Raw genomic sequence first — 18,038 nt, forward strand, 5'->3', positions numbered from 1 at the left:
TGCAAAGAAAATCTCATTTATATATAATCATATATAACTCTCTCTCTCTCTCTCTCTCTCTCTCTCTCTGATTACTTCTTATGTATAATTATATATTGTTATATATGGAAAATTTTTTCTCGGGCAATGTTTCAAAAAACTGATTTAACGTTTCTTGCTTACTGAAAAAGGTATCTTTTAAATGTAACACACAAGGCCTTTTGAGTCTTCAAGAGAAAAGCTCACTACACTATAATGCAACACGAGTACTTTGCGAGAAACGATATGAAAAAGTTTCTAAAATACTCCAAAGTCGCGCACTGCAGTGCGAGATTATAACTGAAGCTCATTAGCGATAAAATATGCATATCGCGTTAATTAGATAAATGCATCGTCGTTAAGAGCACACAATTCTTCGCTTCCATGCTGAAAAAGAATACATTAACGCAATGTCTCTTAATCCTCCTGATGTAGCCTTGAAATGAATGAAACTTGAAGGAAGCCTCTCGCTTATTCTCCATAATCCGAAAATCCACGCTGGATTTCCTTTGAAAGCGAGCTTTTGAAGCAGAACGAAATCCTCTAAAAGGCAAATTTCATGCTACCAAAGATTCAAATTTCGCTCCCGCGGAACGAACACCTGCGCACTGTAAACCCTTTGAACGCGATCGGGGGCACTCTGCCTGCTCACGCCGGCCCTGCGCGCCTCCGCCGCGGGCGAGCACGCAGGTGTAGACGGGCTGGACGCTGGTGCAGCACCGCGGGGGCAGTATGGCCGCCGGCGGCGCAGTGGTGCGCGAGTGACAGATACGTGATCATCCGCTCGACGTTCGCCGCAACCCCGAGGCGTCCGCGCGCGCCGCGCGAAACCGCGAGTGGTAGAATGATCGTTCCTAACTGAGAGAAGGAAAGAGAGAGAGATATACACACACATAGAGCGTTGGTGCGACGAAGAGAAAGCAAGAGAGAGAGAGTGAGTGAGAAGGAACGAGAGAGAGGAGGAGGAGAAGGATAAGGAGAACGAGCGGTAAACCGCCACTATCCCCGGCGCCGGTGTGATGATCAAGGATATGGCGGACGATGAGGCCATACAGGCCACCAACGACGACGCCAGCGAGTGCAAGCGCTGCGCGGTCACGCTCGGCTACTGGTGCGACCCGTTCATCAGCCTGTTCGTGAAGCAGACCACGCGGAAGGCGCCCGAGATCAATCGCGGTTACTATGCCAGAGTCAAGGGCATCGAGCTCTTCGTCGACAAGTTCCTCAAGGTGAGCGCCGCACGAGTTGCGATATATATCGTTCTAAAGGTCTCTCTCTCCCTCTTTTTCTCTCTCTCTCTCTTCCACCTATCTCTCCCTTCGGCGCGCCTATTCCGCGTTACGCGAGAGTGCAGAAAGTGCAATACAAATGTAACGAGATACGGTCTCCGCTTCTTTTTTTTTTTTCAACCGTGGGTTCCGCGTATTCTCTCAAGCTATCTTCTGCGCGTTTGCTTTGCCCCCCTCGGACCCGCTCCCCTTATGACCCCCGCTTTCCCGCGCGAGCGGGGTGGTCTCGTGAAGAGACTTCTCCATCGGTCGCACGAGCGTTGCCGCTTGGTAACGCTCGCTTGCCGATTGCACTCTCTGCACTCTTCCGTTGTTACCGAGTGTGCACGATCTCTCGTCCGTCTCAATTGCGCGTCCACCTGCGCCCGGGGCGTAGAAGACGCACAGGCCGGACGCGGGGAAAATACGTCTCGAGCGGCGGAAAATGCGGGCGGGCGCGAGCGAGTCCTCGTTCGTCGTCGCGGCGATAGTATAACCTAGAACACGCATACGTCGAATCGGAAACAATCGGCCGGGGGAGGGGGCGGTACAGCTGATCCGGGCGACAGGGACGTGCAGCGGCGGAAACCTTGACCCGCCGGCCGAGGCCCTGTCCTAATTCCCCTGAGGTTCGCCCGCTTTTATCGCGCACGGCGAGCCGATATATAGGTCAATGAAAAACGCTTCTGCGACGCGTGCCAAGTTCGCGGCTCATTTCCGAATTGGCAGCGCGACCAGCGCGCTGCGAAATCCGACCGATGTCGCCGAAACAAACATACCCCGTGTCCGTCTTGTTTATACGAATTGCGCGCGAGTACCGCGGTCTTTTCTTTCTGGGTCTTAAGGCGAGCAGCTTAGTCAAACGCGGTGATCTGAATTCGAATTTGACGAATCTATCGGTAAATTACGTTTATATGCAGATATATGTATATGTTTATTTCAAGAAAAACACCGGCACGTAAAACGGGGATAAATTGTTGTCTACAATGTAAGGAAAACAGACCGGTAGTCGGGTCATCTGTTACAGAACTGTTCGGAATCGATTCCGATTGGAATCTTTTATTCTCCAGATTCTCTTGCATTTTATAGGGAATAGTTGAGCGGTTCCGATTGGGATTGATTTCGAATAGTTCCGCAATAGATGGCTTGAGGCCTTAAGTCTGTTCTTTTTCGCTGAACCGGCTGCACTAGCTTGTACTAATTTTCTTCTCTTTCTTCCACCAAGTTTTAATATATATATGTATATTTGTCTCTTGAAATTCTGTAAGGCTGCGGTCTGATTCACACTTACAGCTGTAAGCGTCATTTCATCTCTTTGGCATGTAATCAACAATAAAGATAAAACGGCCGCGTTCAGCAGAACGTTTATTTTACAACTATTAGAAGTTTCCTGTCCGGATATTGGATTATTCTTCTAGATCTAAAAGAATAATCCAATCACAGCTTGGAAAACTGCCAATGGTTGCAAATTAAACTTATTGAATTCTGCTGAACGTGTTCAATAGTTGTGTTCAGAAAACACAACGGTTGTACAACATTTTAATAATTCGTCAACATAATTGGTCTAAATTTAAAGATCTAACAGTAAAAACCAATAATCACTGACCGTTCACTAATCGTTTGTATTTCCTGAACGCAGCCAATGACGCTTACAGCGTTGTAAGCGTGAATAGGATCGCAGCCTAAATATACACTAATTCAGCTAAAAAGAACAGACCTATATTTTATATTTACATTATATTATATTTCAGATCGTCTTATGTTTATCTTCAGATGCCTTGTAGCCAATGAAATGATCCGTACAATATCTGAAGAACTTAAAATGATTTTAACCCCTTGGCCTACACGATATCTGCCAATTGCGCGAGCTATAGTAAACAAGAAAATCGGTCGTGCGCCGTGCCATTCAACTGTTCAGCCGTGTACCCGAACTGGCGCAAAATGTATACCTTTCATGACATATATATTTCAGTGCAACGAAAGAAATTGTGAAATAATAAACAATGTTTAGGTACAAATAGTAATTTTAAGACGTCTAGGGTGCAATCATAATCAATTGATCAGTTGACAAAAATAATTTATTATTTCAAAGTAGATAATGAATCAATAGCAATTTGTAAATGAATACTTAGTTAATTGAATGAAAATTAGTAGTCTTCAACTGTATGGTATCTTTCGAAACACTGAGGTACATGTAACGCAACACGACAGTTCTTACATTCCCATGTAGTTTCACACCTTTTCTTATGTTTCGTGCATACTTTGCAAGCTCTTGTTGGATTTTTCAATCAAAGGAAAAGTATTGGATGTGGAATAACTCCATTCGCTTGTTCGAATAATACGCGGCATCTTATGCACCAATTCCTCACCACGAGTCTGACTCGTGGCTTTTATATATGGCACAAATTCTTTACCACGAGTCAGACTCGTGGTTTTCGCTTATGGCACAAATTTTTCACCACGAGTCAGACTCGTGGTTATAGGCCAAAGGGTTAAGAATAAGATCTAACTAAGATCTAATTATGAATACCATCCATAGAGCGGTCTATGGGCTGATATTCAAAGTTCTATATTCTGAATTCACTTTTATCGATAACATTATCTCTAGAAGTGGCTTAGAAATTTCTTGATTAGATGAGAACATTTAAACACAAGAACATTTAAGGCATTTTTATCGATAAAAGTAAGTTTAGAATATGAACCATAGTCAAATTTTATACTTAAGATCGCTTATATTCATCTTCAGACACTGTACGGATCTTTTTACTGACTATGCATCTGAAGATGAATCTTGAATCGGTTTTAAATATAAGATCTGACTCTGATCGATATTCACAGTTAGATCTTATATTTAACTTTCTGTTAGTCGCAATATTCAATAGATATTATTCTAATACTTGTCAATTTGTTCTTCACTGTTTTTTAGTGCCTGGTTTATTAGCTAAGTGCTAATAAAAGAAAAATTGTTTCAAGAAGCAGAGGAAAATACTGGAATAATTAGTGTATCTGTGAGATATATTGCAATCATTGATGGGTGAAAAATATTGCGACTAACGGGGAGTTAAGACCGTCTTAAGTTCATCTTCAGTTGTTTTTCAATCAATACAAGAGGTCTGTTCTTTTTAATTAAACTGACTGCGCTAGTTCAACAAATTTACATATATATTGAAACCGTGTGAAGCGTACGTACGGAATTCTCATGCTTCAGTGCGCGTAAATTTCTTGAACTAGCGCAGCTGGTTCAACTAAAAAGAACAGACCAAATGAATTATACAGCATCTGAAGATGGACGATCTCAAGTATAAGATCTGACTATTAGTCCGAATCTACAATAGATGTAGCAAGTTGCAAGCTGTAAGAAATTGACCAATCACAATCGAATATAAGAAGAATAATCGATTGTGATTGGTCAATTTCTTACGATTTAAAGCTTACTACACCTATTATAAATCCGGGCTTAATATCGATGACAGAATAAGGTATACATAATCAGATCTTATCATCTTAGATCGTCTTAAGTTCACCTTCAAACGCTGTTACGGCTTATTTTATTGGCTACGCATCTGAAGATGAACCTAAGACGAATCTAAAATCTGACTCTGCGGGCGGTATTTATAGTTAAATCTTATATTTAAAATTGTATTAAGTTCACCTTCAGATACTGTACGGATTATTTCATTAGGTTCGTTCGTTTTAGACTGCGATCCGATTCATGCTTACAGCGCTGTGAACATTATTCTATCTTTATTGTTGATTACATGCCAAAAAAACAATGATGCTTACAATGCTGTAAGCGTGAATCGGACCACAGCGTTAATCGAATTAAATAGCACTTTTTATCTGCAAAGTGAAACAAGCATATAATTTAGCGTTGAAGAGAAAAGGAACGAAGTTCCAGTGTAGCTAAAACTAATTCAGCTAAAACGAACAAGTCTATGAGCTATAAGGCATCTGAAGATAAACAAAAGACGATCTTAGTCCCAGTCTGCAGGTGTTTTAAGTTCAACGAAAACGTACAGACCCATTGGCTGTACGAAGCATCTAAAGATGAATTTGGGACGCTCTTAAATATAAAATCAGTTTATGAATACCGACCATGGTACCTAAATTACGGTCCGGCTACTCTAAATTAATGAAATTTAATATTGAGTAAAGTCAGAGAAAGAGACAGAGCTCGGTATCATTCCTCTGTACGGGACGAATTCCTCATATGTGCATCTGTGCAGCTGTCTGGCGGTAAAGGGCAGATCATAAACTTGGGTGCTGGCTTTGACACACTCTACTGGAGGCTCAGGAAGGCCGGGAACAGTCCGGCGAACTTCGTCGAGCTCGACTTTCCCAGCATCACCGCCAAGAAGTGCTACCACATCAAGAAGCACAAGCAACTGATCGATATGCTAAACACCGAAGGTACTCCGTCGCACTTCGTCATAGGGATGTTGTGATATCATGAAAGTATAGATATTAATATTGGAACGGGTATCTAACAAAGAATACCGACCATTAGTGATATCAATATCGGAACCAAAATATCGATATCGATACTGGTACGCGAAACTTAAAAGACTTAAAATTAGAGGATATAAAAATCATCGAAGTGTTTGCCTTACAAACTACTTTTAAGAGTTTCGTACATCTACGTTAATAATCTTACTATAGTATAAAGATATTTCTACCTTTTACATTAGACCTTCTATAGTTTGTGATCTAAAAACTTTAAAAGGATACGTTAAGGCTGTGTTCTCGCTATGACCGTCCTTGTTTGATGACGTAAGAAGCGAGAAATCGCGTGCCAAAAATTATTGTGGTATACGTGGAAATAAAACGATGTACGCACAAAATAACATTTGTGATTCCGCACACTTGTAAAAATATCCGGATACTATCCTTTTATTTTAGGAATCAATAAATAATTATAAAATTAACGTAACAGAAATCATGAGAAAAGAAAAAAGATGGATTTAAGATAATTGCGTGTTGCACACTAATTTTCATAAAGCAAAAATACTATCCTGAAGATTGACTGAGTAAAAAATTGAAAAAGCAGGTATCGAAACAACACACACATACACTTTCTCTCTCTCTCTTTCTCTCTCTCTTTCTGATATGGATATGAATATCGAAAGAAAACATCGATAGAAAAATACCCAGTGTTGAAAGAAAAATATCGATATCAGCGATATCACAACATCCCTGCTTGTTCATCCATTATTCCGGCGGGTCGTGATCGTTCTTACATAACATTCGCCACGTGGCGCGTTTGATTGTAGATGGAGAAATTCGATTTTCCACCACAGACCTGCACGCCGCGAACTATCACCTGGTTGGTACAGATCTGCGACACATAGCGGAGCTAAATAACAAATTGACTCAGGCCGAGGTCAATTACAATTTACCCACCATGTTCCTGGCAGAATGTGTTCTAGTTTACATAGACGCCAGCGCGACCTCGTCACTACTGAAATGGCTGGCGATGAAGTTCCCGAACAGTCTCTTCGTCAACTACGAACAAGTGAACATGAAAGACAAGTTCGGCCAAGTCATGTTGTCGAATCTGCGCAGCCGTGGCTGCTTATTGGCGGGCGTGGAGGACTGTGAGTCGTTAGAGACCCAACAGAGACGGTGAGCGCAATTTCAATACAGCTTGTGTCCAGATAACCGAACTTGCGCCGGCAGATGCTGAGCAGCTGAACTTGCTAGATGTCAGAAAGGCAGCAAAGTTTACACAGAACAGAATCTGTTCTATCTGGCGATGTTGCCAAATAGCCATCAGAAATCTGGCAGAGATTGCTGGCATGCTATGCTAGCAGATTAATGGCAGATTGAGAAAGCAAACAGATCCTATAACTATCTAACAGCAAATTAACGACAGAAATCGAGTAGACTTTTCTGCGCGCAGTTTGGCAGCAGGTTCTGCTCATTTTCTGCCGTCAATGTGCCGTCAGAGCATATCAGATTCTGTCGATAGAACACGAACTTAACGAACTTAAACGAATACAGATGGCCATGGTTTTGTTGTGGGATTCTAATCGAATTTGCCGCCAATCTGCTAGCATAGAATAGGGTGGAGCTAAAAGTGCTAATTTCAGTGTTACTGCAAATATATCAGAAACTATATAAACTATTATTGTGTACTTTTGCTCAAGCATTCTTTAGAGTTTCAATATTGTTAGTGGCACTTCTTACTCGCCGCATTTTTACGCCCTCCCCTCTATCCTACTGCTAACATTTTACTTATCGGGTATTCCCGAAATTCGAGTCGCTAACTCATCTCCGGCCCGCTTCCAGATTCACCATGAACAACTGGGAGGGCTCGAACGCATGGACGATGGTGGAGATATACGATTCACTGCCTGAGATGGACCGTAGTCAAATCGAGCACATAGAGATGCTGGACGAACGGGAGCTCCTCACCCAGCTGCTCCAGCACTACTGCATCGCCATCGCTTGGAACGGACAAACGTTGAAAAATTTGTCTATAGCGCAGGGTTAGTTACGCACACGATCGACTCCTCACGCGCTCCCCCCCCCTCCCCCGCTCCCCCTCTCTCTGTCTCTCGCGAGTTACTCCAGGTAGTGATGTTGTATAATTCAGACTCGACAAGAGCCCATAAGAGAGTTACGTAATCTTGCCCTCCCCTGAACGACCGCGGGAGAAATCAACGTTTTTTCACGTTACGCTTTAGATACGTCTTGATTGGAAAGCGATAAGTTGCGATATGTAGTCTCGCGACACACGGAGAGACGCGGTCCGAGAGACGGGCGCGTCGAAGAGGACGCGGAGTCTTTTGCTCGGACCTTCGTCCGTCACCGTGAGAGCTCGCCGCGATCGATTTTTTTCTATACGCTTCGAGTGTGTTCTTTGTCCTCCGCTAAAAACACGCACCGTATACGTAAACACATACATATACACATACACTTCATGAGTATATACATAAATATCTATTTTTTAACGGATATGTACTGCGAGCGAGATCAGTCGCGACTCTTTCGGTGTTGAATCGCGCGTATGTGGCTGCTAATGCGATTAGACGAGAGGGTGAAACGTTCGGATAAGCTCCGCTATTTGTCTCGTGGATGAGATCTCCAGAGTCATCTCCTGATTTTCGCGTTCGACATATCTAAATTGTGTACCACGTAATGTGTAACGACTCCATCCGCAAGAGGCGCTCGGGAACTCGCGCGGTGTCTCGTCTCGCTCTCCCCTGCTGCGGATCTCTTTATGTGTATAAAGTTACGGTCTCGTTATTATAATTATTATAGATCGTTATATTGTTACACATTGTGGCCAAACGGCGCGGAATGACGCGCGGAGTAATTTATTACATATTACGAGATTATATATCCCCACGTGCGCGAGAAATGTGTCGCGAAGAACCAACGGCATTTCGAGCGCGCTTCGAAACTACGTTCCCAACTACTTCGCTTATTATCCGAAAAACGCTCTATATACATACATATATATATATATATATATATATATATATATATATATATATATCTATATTTTTGATCTTTCATTGCAAACACACATACTCACTCATACACACGTACATAAAGGTATTTTTCTGATACACTGATATATAGAATTCCGATCCCACGAAAGTCTTAATATATGGTACTTGAGAGATGTTATCACAAATTATTCCGTACGCGCGGTCCTTTCCCATCCGATCTTTAAGTGTACATTAAGTATCTAGAGATTATGAATTATTCGATCTCTCGCGATGTAAGGCAATTAGTAATTACGAACCGTAAGCGACTAGGTTTTCGTACGGGCGTTGCCTACGAGCGAAGAGTGATTATTTAAGGTAATAAAAAAAAATGCAAACACATAAACAAACAAAAGTAAAGTGCAACGAAAGTAAGATTTTAAGTATCGGACGCGAGATAAGAGTAGAGACGTGGCGAGAAGAGGGAAGATTGACGAAACGGCGAAAAATCGAGTACCGATGATCGCGCGTATCGTTGCGGACATCAGCCTCTGGAAGATCGGCGATATATTTTCCGAATTGATTTTCTTCGCGTTCGCTCGTAGATCGTATACAGGGAGACAGGGATGCAGATCTCTCGTATACGTATCAGGACCACTATGTATGTACTTAACATGAGAAATTCTTTGGGACATCCTAAGGTGAAAGTTTAAATACGAAAATGGTAAGGCTGCAATGATTTTTCAATTATAAGCAATTAAAGTTGACTAATCGTATTATAAGTACAAAAATATTTTTTATTTTTTTATTTATGCATCATTTGATCTAATAGGGGTGGACAAATAATAGAATGAATATCGACGTCGATTTGACATATAACTTGACAGTAGATTGACAGTAGAAGCTGAGCAAGATTTGCAGTGTTTTCCATTTAAATATATTTAAATAGTGATGAAATGACAAATTCTGCTCGGCTTCTGTAGTCAATCTGTTATACTCTGTTATCAAATCCTGTTGTATTTCTATTAACATGCTGCCGACAAAATTTACACCAAACTGTGCAAAATCTGTTATTATAGGTCTGGCTATTTGAGTCACGATAACATCTTTGTCACCATCTGTGTTGCAATATTTGAGCACGAGAAATGCCAATCGTATAATCAGACAACTTTAATCGCTTACAATTTAAAAATTATTATAGCCTCATCATCATTTTCGTACTTGAATTTTCGTTTTAGAATGTCCCAAAGAATCTGTCATGTTAAGGACGCACGGTGGTGCTGGGACACCCTGTATATATCGAACACGCTCACTTTCGCTCGCACTCGCGAAGTAAAACACGCGTGCCGATGTTCTTCGAAAGTTCAAGTCCGATCGTTCGACGTTTTGCTTTGTCAATAGAAGACAGAAAAAAGAAACACAAAGATACATTAACAAGAGGAAAAGAAAACATACGTGTGTCATAGCGGCGTTCTGCTTCTTTTCAACACCAAGTACGAGTACATTACACTTATAAGCAGGTTGTAGAACAGTAGTAGCGGAAGGATGACAAAGGTTTATTTTCGTATCGAGGAATAATCAGGGTTACGCATGTGTGTACTCAGTCTAAGGATAATACGAAGAGATTATATAAGCTTCTACGACAAATTCGAGTCGCTCCTCCGTAAGTGTACAACGAGAGGCGCGCAAGAAGAACTTTGTAAGGCTGGATCTACAATAAGCCCGCAGAATATTTAAGACATCTCAACCCTTTAAGGCCCATACAGCGATCCCATTGGAGTAAAATGTTGTAATTTACAAGATTGTCTTAAAAGACGTTCCCGATAAAAATTGTGTTGTCCGAATAACATTGGCTGTCGAGAAGTACGATTTTCTGAATGTACACAATTGTGTACATGTATATTGGACGTTTAAGGTGTAAAAATAAGAGAATATTAAAATTGCTTTATTTAAGAGACATTTATTTTTCGGTTGTTTATAACACAGTCGTTGAAGAACATCGAACGAAATTTTTATAAATATAACATACTTATGTTTTTTTAACAAATAACTTTACATTCTTATGTAAATTGGGCCTTAAAGGGTTAAGATGTCGGGATAAAAACGTCTAAAGGATGGTTTTGAAAACGTCTCTTAGACACATACCTGTTATGCGGGAGTATAGTAAGCCATTAGACTTTTGCTTTAAGCGCTAAATTGTAACATAATTTTTAGTAAGAAGAATTTCCAGCGCCGCCAGATGTTGTAATTCTTAAGATTTCAGCGTTATTATGATCTTTAGCAGCCTTTTGTCGAGAAATGTCTTTTGCCGGAAATTACGATATATTTTATCGCTTGGAGCAAAAGGTTAAGGAATAAAGCCCATTTTACAATAGTGATAAGAGTATACAATAAGACGTGAGCAGTAAGCTAATTGACCAATTGGATTCTTACGGCCCAAGATCTAGTCAGGAGCACACACGTTGAGTCGAATTTGATTCGACGTTGAAACGGTTGATGATTCGTTGAGTTAAAAGAAAGAAAGTAGATTTTGCTACAATATTAATTTATGTGATTTTTAATATTTCGTAATTTATATCATTTATTTAAACGGACTATTATTATTATCCTTGATCGTTATTATCAGTCATTAATAAAGCAATTCAAAAAAAGTATCAATGATAAATAAATAAATAAATAAATACTAAAAATTTTTCTCTAACTTTTCCAAACAAATACTTTTTATCTTTAAATATAAGATTATAAATACATTTCTATCTTCCAATTTCGTTGCAAATTATATCTTATCAATAGTGGGTTTGAGCTTACAAAGCAAATTCTTTCTCCTTTCGAGACACAATTAAATTCAATGTTGAAGCGATGTTGAAATTGCAGTCGAAGACGCGTCTATATTTATACGTTTTCCATGTCGAATCAAACCGAATCTCGACATTGGGTTCTTGATTCGACGTCGAATAAGCTGCATGTTTTTGACTGAGTAGAATAATCGACTGTGGTTGGTCAATTTGCTTACCGCTTACTTCATACCGCGTACTCTTACGGTGATTTATACTCTTATCGCAAAATGAGGTTCGTTATTGCAGATCCGGACTAATGCACGCAAAACCCGGACTTGATCGTCGCGTCCGCTCGCGAGGCGCGTTCGTCGGAATCGACGATAGTCGTGTGACAATAGAGGAGAATTGATTGTTTTTCGGACGGCCTACCGAGATAGCTGTCTTTAGTCGGAATAGCTGCGCGTGTAGCGATACTGTTGTGTAAAACTGTGTATGCTGTATATAGCGGCGTGTGTTGTGTGATGTGCGATTCCGACGATCGCGCCTTCCGAAGAGCGCGACAACGAGGTCCCACTCGCACGTTGAGTGTTTCCACGAAGTTATCATCACTTTTCGTCACCTGGTTTCGTCCGTTTCTCGCTTTTAGCGTAACACGAACAACGGCAACTTTTATTAAACCTAAGCGACGATACATGGGAACGCAGAGCCGGTGAGGAGGAGACGATCGAGCTACGACTCCGTCGGGGAATGCACGACTCGGTGTTCTCCCTCGGTCTCTCTTTGAGAGAATCTCCCTTCAACCGACTAAGATTATAATACCTGGAGTAACGAACGTGCAAAGAGGATAGTCAGATGTTCTATTTTTCTCAGAGGTTACACACAAATCGCAGCCATTGTTACGATGTCTATCAACGTTCGTAGGTAAACCCACGCCTCCCTCGCCGCCTTCCCATTGTCGCCTTCTTTGCACTCGTAGGCAAGACCTCTGTGAAGTCGATCCCACTTTTTCGAGATTTGAAAAAAAAATTACCAAAGTCCTGGTTGCTCCCCAAAGAGTTTTTAATCGATTTTAGAAATATTCCATCGATTAAAGTGGTTGAATCATCATGTGAAAAGGGGAGGCCAATTTCACGATTGTGTAACTTCAAAATGCCATTTTATACCTTAAATTTTGGGATAATCGATAGAATTCTTTGGAGGACTACCAGAGCTCTCAACATAACGCTAAAATTTCGAACAAATCTTCACCCTTTTAAAGAAAATCACACACCGACGTTTTTTTTTACCGACATGTCCCATGTTCTACTCTGATGGGAATATTTTGCTCCAAGCAGTATGGAATCGATGAAAAATTAAATGAAAGTTATTGAAAAATTACTGAAGATATTTTAAAATGAATCAATTTTCCTTGTGAAGTTTTATGTAATACTGTGAAATATAAGGAAAGTTAAATTATACTGTTAAAATATAATAACAAATTTTTTGAAATACTAGACCTGAAATTTATTGAATTTAACTGAAAACTGAATTTTTACTGAAATGTTAATGGAATAATAATAAAATGAAGTCGAGAGAGAATTTCAAGTACATTTTAGTAAAATTTCATTATATTTTTAGTAAAATATCCATTAGAGCAAAGGGTGAAATTTTTTTTGCAATTCTGGCATACCGTTGAGAGTTCTGGTAGCCTCTGAAGAGTTCTATCGATTACCTTTAAGAATCGAAGCGCTAAATTTTAAAGTAAAAGAATTACGGCACTTTGAAGTTACACAATCGTAAAGTCAGCCTCTTATACTCTCATAAAGTGCTTTGGCCACCTCGATCGACAAAACTCTTTATAAAATTGACTAGAGCTTTTAGGGGGGGGGGGGGCAACGGAACTCTGCTGATTTTTTCCAAATTTGGAAAAAATGGGGCCAGCTTCACAGAGGTGTAGACAAAAGTAATCGAGAGACCTCGTCGCGCGTTAATTTCGCGTCGTCGAGTCATCGTCCGAGGTGAGCCAGACAAATTGGCCGATTGATCTCGAGCGCTCGCGCGTTATGTGTTCAAGCTCTCGGCGGCTTCAAGTTTGAGAATCCAAGCTCGGCTTTCAGAGTCGTCGTAAGAATGCGAGTAAAGCAGCCACTGCCACCGGATGGAAATTGAGCGAGACCTCGTCGAGTGCTCGTTTGAAAGACTCGGTGAATCGCAGTTTTTCGTATGCACTTCTCGAAGCTGGAAAGGGGGAAGAAGAAAGAAAAAAAGGGGGAGAGATGGATAGAGAGACCACGACGAACCCGTTCACGTGCGTGTAACGTTTGCGACAGCGTTTGGCGAGAATCTTTCTTCTCGCGAGTTTTCACAGACGTGTCGACGATCGAACCTCGATTAGTCGTGCGCTCGGCTGAAATTCTCTAATTATCGGCGTTACGTTCCCCGCTGTGTCGCGGGTGGGACAGGTGGACGGCACACCGGAGCGACCCGTCGCGTGATGTTCGATTTCATTTCAAGCAATAAACAACGAATCTCACTCCGCCGGACTCACCACTGCGCGAGAACACAACGTAACGTAGTTTATAATTTCGACCCCTCGCTCAGCGTATTCTCTATACGTCGCACTCGAGCGGCTGGCCGATTATCGTGCGATCGTCGCGCGACTAATTGAGGATTAAATGGGTTCGTTGATCGCGCAAAATGCGAGAGAGAGAGGGAGAGAGAGGGAGAGAGAGAGAGAGAGAGAGAGGAGCGAAGACAATTTGGATCTCAAACTTAAGCAACGCGATACCGCATTGTGCGAATTGTGCAGCTCTCCGTGTTTCCCCGCCCGCCGCCTCGGTTTCGTTCCACGTTACACCAATTATCTAATATCTCATGTACGGATGTTGTACATCTTAAAAGGAAAAAAAAAAAGATTAAGAGACGGAACCTATATAGACATTCAGTGTGCTTCCACTCATTACGAACGGATAAGATACAATGGAAAAGGATAATGGGAAAGAAAAAAAAAATGCATCTTTATATTCGCATAATGTTGTGATATTGTTGAATTATGCATTTAACGATTAGAAGAACGAGCGATCGGTTTATTATGATTGACGATTGTAGCTTCCTATTTATGATACACTTTTTTCACGTATCTCCGTGCCGAAAAGTTTCTTTAAGTGGGAAAAGAGAAAAAAAAACAGCTACGGTAATATTATATAAATTAAATATTTTTAAATGTATAAGATAAGATTATATAGATATGTATATGCGATAACGATACACTTCTCCCATTTAAAGTCTTTCGTTTAATTTATTATGTAAAAGACGACTTATAACGTGTGATCCTATATTGAACGATTATTTTTATTACTTTAACGAAAATGATGGATATATAATGAATAAACACATCTCTAACGTCAAATAGATCGTATTATTTATAACTGTTTATTTGAAAATCGTTGTTTCGTGTAAAGGTACGAATATTAAAAAATACATAATTTTATATATATACATCTGGACACCTTATGTCTTATACCTTACGAGTTTTATTTATTTGTATTATTAATTATTTTAATCTGTCAAAGCTGTCCAAGTTTTCGTGGAAGATATTTACACTCGATTACGAAGAGCGACAGTATTTCACACGAAAGTTGATTTTGGAGGAAAGATGACCGGATACCGATATTCTTTTTTTTATCCTGTTACAAGAAAACATTTTAATGAAACGAAACATTTAATTTGTCCCTTTAAAAAAAAGAAAAAATAATTATTATTAGATTCAGCCTTTTTTCGTTTGATTCTATTATTTCTACAGTTAAACCCTCAAAAAACTTTCAGGTCATTTCAATCGAACTAACGATAATCAAAGATAACAAAATATTGAGAAAAGTTACTACCTATTTTACAATGACAGTTACCTACGTTATATGAAAAACAATTTTTTTTTCATATCTCCAAGACGCAACAGCAGCAAAACCGAATAAAATCATTTCAAAATAAATTTACGGTACTATTAAAAGCCTAGAGGGTTCAACTGGACGTTTCCGCCGACATCGAACACGTTTCTCGAAATTTTGCTTAGTTTGCTAAATATGTCCAGTTGTTTTGCGGAGGTGGCATTCTGCAGATTGTAGGCGACGCGGCTAGATGCCTGAAACAGGTGTTAAATCGTGTATTCGACGATCGACAAGCGAACGTTCTGTGCATTCGCATCATCACCGACGTGATTGTACCTATCAACAAAGTTCGTACCTCCACACACCAAGTCTGAGCCATCAAGAGCTCGTGCTCCGCACTGGGCAGATTCTTGTTCAACGACCTAGTCGCTCTGCTCAATACAATCGCCATCGTTGTCATGTCGAACGCGGCTTGCGTGAGCCTGTTGAGGACGTACTGCTCGTCGACGATGTTTCGCCCATATTTTATGAGGCAGGCTTCTATGGTTTGACCAAAAGCCTCCACGTTCTGAGTAACAGCAATATAATTGGTTAACAATTATGTATGTGTATGCAGGGTGAGGCAATAACCAATTACCACTTTGAATATTTTTGGAATATAAGAGCTGACTGAGAGAAAATAAAATGCCATTGAGTCAATACAATTTTTAACGGCGCGCATAATTGAAATAAATCTTGAATCAACAGCAGTGTCATTGAAAATCAAAGTATATTTATAATTTCATTTTTGCAATCTTTATACAGAATGTCCCAGCACAAGGGGAACACCTAAACACCTACTTTATTTTTAATTATATGAGAAATATGTTTAGAGCAATTTGAATGGTTTCAAAGGAGGAATACCGTGGAAGGAATATTTTTTTACGGCCATTTCTTCGATTGTTTTTAAGATCCCCATATTTAACCGCCAAGATATATTCAAATGTTCTTATACTTATGGGGACACCCTATATATCTTCGTGATCTTTACCTTCGAGCAAAGTACAGCGCTTTCCGTCAATTTCGGATGCACCAAGTGCGTAAAAGTGGGCGTTGAGCTCAAGCCGATTGCTCTGGTCGCTCGCTTGGTAGCTTCTCCGAAGAGCAGACCTACATTTGCGCCGGGGTTCTTGAAGGCCTTCTGTAACTCTTTCAAGTGGCTACCGGCATATTGAATTCCCGTAAGTGCTACGAACAGCCTCAGAATGTCGTTTGTACCCTCGAAGATTCGGAATATGCGCAAGTCACGCATCACGCGTTCGAGACCGCAATCGCGCATGAAGCCCATTCCGCCCAACGTCTGGATAGCCTCGTCGCACACCCACCATGCGGACTCCGATGCGAAGCACTACGACAGAAATTATTCATTGTTATCGAAAATATTTTGAACATTCATGTCTCCTGATGCATTGCAAGGTTCTATATTTGTAGTGAAGATTTGTAAAATAAATCTGTATGAGGGGGGACGCAAAAAACCGGATTTTTTGTATAAAAACTTTATTAACTTTTTTACAAAATTCCTTCAGTCACCTTCAAAGTACTCTCCATTAGATGCGATACACTTGTCAAGTCTTTTTCCCACTGTTTGAAGCATCTCTGGAACTCTTCAACTTTGATATCGTCCAGTGCCCTTTGCGAAGCTGTTTTTACCGCCTTCACATCATCAAAACACTTCCCTTTTCACCAAAGTCATTACAGGTGATGAGAGTTGGTGTTACGGGTATGACCCAGAAACTAAGCAAACGTCAAGCCAGTGGAAGACTCCCAACTCTCCCAGACCAAAAAAAGCAAGACAGAAGTGAGGTCGAATGTGAAAACGATGATCATTGTCTTTTTTTATGTTCGTGGAATTGTGCATGGGGAATTTGTTCCCCCTGGCCAGACTGTTAACCAGCACTTTTATTTGGAAGTTTTAAAACGTCTGCGAGAGGATGTGCGAAGGAAACGCCCGGAAATTTGGCGATCAGGCGACTGGTTCCTTCATCACGACAACGGCCCCGCACACACGGCCTTACGAGTGACCCATTATTTGGCCTCTCGGGGATGGCCTGTCGTTCCCCACCCTCCGTATTCACCAGACCTAGCCCTGTGCGACTTTTTTCTGTTTCCGAGAATGAAGACAAATCTATAAGGGAAGCGTTTTGATGATGTGGAGGCGGTAAAAACAGCTTCGCAAAGGGCACTGGACGATATCAAAGTTGAAGAGTTCCAAAGATACTTCAAACAGTGGGAAAAAAGACTCGACAAGTGCATCGCATCTAATGGAAAGTACTTTAAAGGTGACTGAAGAGATTTTGTAAAAAAGTTAATAAATAAAGTTTTTGTACAAAAAATCCGCTTCTTTTTGGGTTCCCTCTCGTATTGTGCAAATAACAGTTCGATACGAAATATCCGCGAACACGCTGTACAACGGTAGCGCGAGAGATCGCGGATATGCTTTAAATAGCGATCATGCAAAATAATTACACATGCTCTCAAATGCCACACGGACTTCACGAAGTGAACGCGCAGAGACAAAATTCGACAACGATAGCGGCAGAACAATAATTACGAAAAACGAATTACGAATTTGCGAATATGAATATTCAGTTGCTCGAATGCATGATTGCTAGACTGACTCTAGAGTCGCGAAGACTGACT

The 18,038-nt window shown here is 40.8% G+C and overlaps 2 protein-coding genes across 3 annotated transcripts in view; one reads left to right on the forward strand and one right to left on the reverse strand.

Annotated features, from left to right (window-relative positions):
• Positions 1–88: 88 nt before the first annotated feature.
• On the forward strand, positions 89–13,011 carry LOC106746175 (leucine carboxyl methyltransferase 1). 2 transcript variants are annotated; one of them, XM_014622479.1, is made up of 4 exons: positions 89–1,247; positions 5,513–5,696; positions 6,557–6,908; positions 7,575–13,011. In XM_014622479.1, the coding sequence occupies exons 1-4, from the start codon at positions 1,038–1,040 to the stop codon at positions 7,777–7,779; spliced, it is 951 nt and encodes a 316-aa protein (XP_014477965.1). In that variant the 5' UTR covers positions 89–1,037; the 3' UTR covers positions 7,780–13,011. The 2 variants fall into 2 exon arrangements, with proteins under 2 accessions (XP_014477965.1, XP_014478048.1); XM_014622562.1 differs by lacking the exon at positions 89–1,247 and adding an exon at positions 2,030–2,185.
• Positions 13,012–14,874: 1,863 nt separating this feature from the next.
• The window catches only part of LOC106746266 (very long-chain specific acyl-CoA dehydrogenase, mitochondrial), an 8,758-nt gene continuing 5,594 nt past the window's right edge, over positions 14,875–18,038 (reverse strand). Inside the window, exons 7-9 of the mRNA XM_014622699.1 lie at positions 16,390–16,746; positions 15,715–15,927; positions 14,875–15,613 (exon numbers count right to left, since the gene is read on the reverse strand). Coding sequence (XP_014478185.1) covers positions 15,476–15,613; positions 15,715–15,927; positions 16,390–16,746 — 708 coding nt within the window. The 3' untranslated portion in view covers positions 14,875–15,475. The remainder of the gene's footprint in view (positions 15,614–15,714; positions 15,928–16,389; positions 16,747–18,038) is intronic.

This window comes from Dinoponera quadriceps, unplaced genomic scaffold, assembly GCF_001313825.1.
Source record: "Dinoponera quadriceps isolate SergipeBrazil2010 unplaced genomic scaffold, ASM131382v1 scaffold106, whole genome shotgun sequence".
Taxonomy (NCBI): domain Eukaryota; kingdom Metazoa; phylum Arthropoda; class Insecta; order Hymenoptera; family Formicidae; genus Dinoponera; species Dinoponera quadriceps.

Excerpts from the sequence above, each read along its gene's own strand:
- LOC106746175 (XM_014622479.1), top strand. The coding sequence starts at position 1,038 with ATGATCAAGGATATGGCGGACGATGAGGCCATACAGGCCACCAACGAC. Across the intron at positions 1,248-5,512 it reads TCGTCGACAAGTTCCTCAAG|CTGTCTGGCGGTAAAGGGCA; the intron begins GTGAGCGCCGCA and ends GCATCTGTGCAG. Across the intron at positions 5,697-6,556 it reads CGATATGCTAAACACCGAAG|ATGGAGAAATTCGATTTTCC; the intron begins GTACTCCGTCGC and ends GTTTGATTGTAG.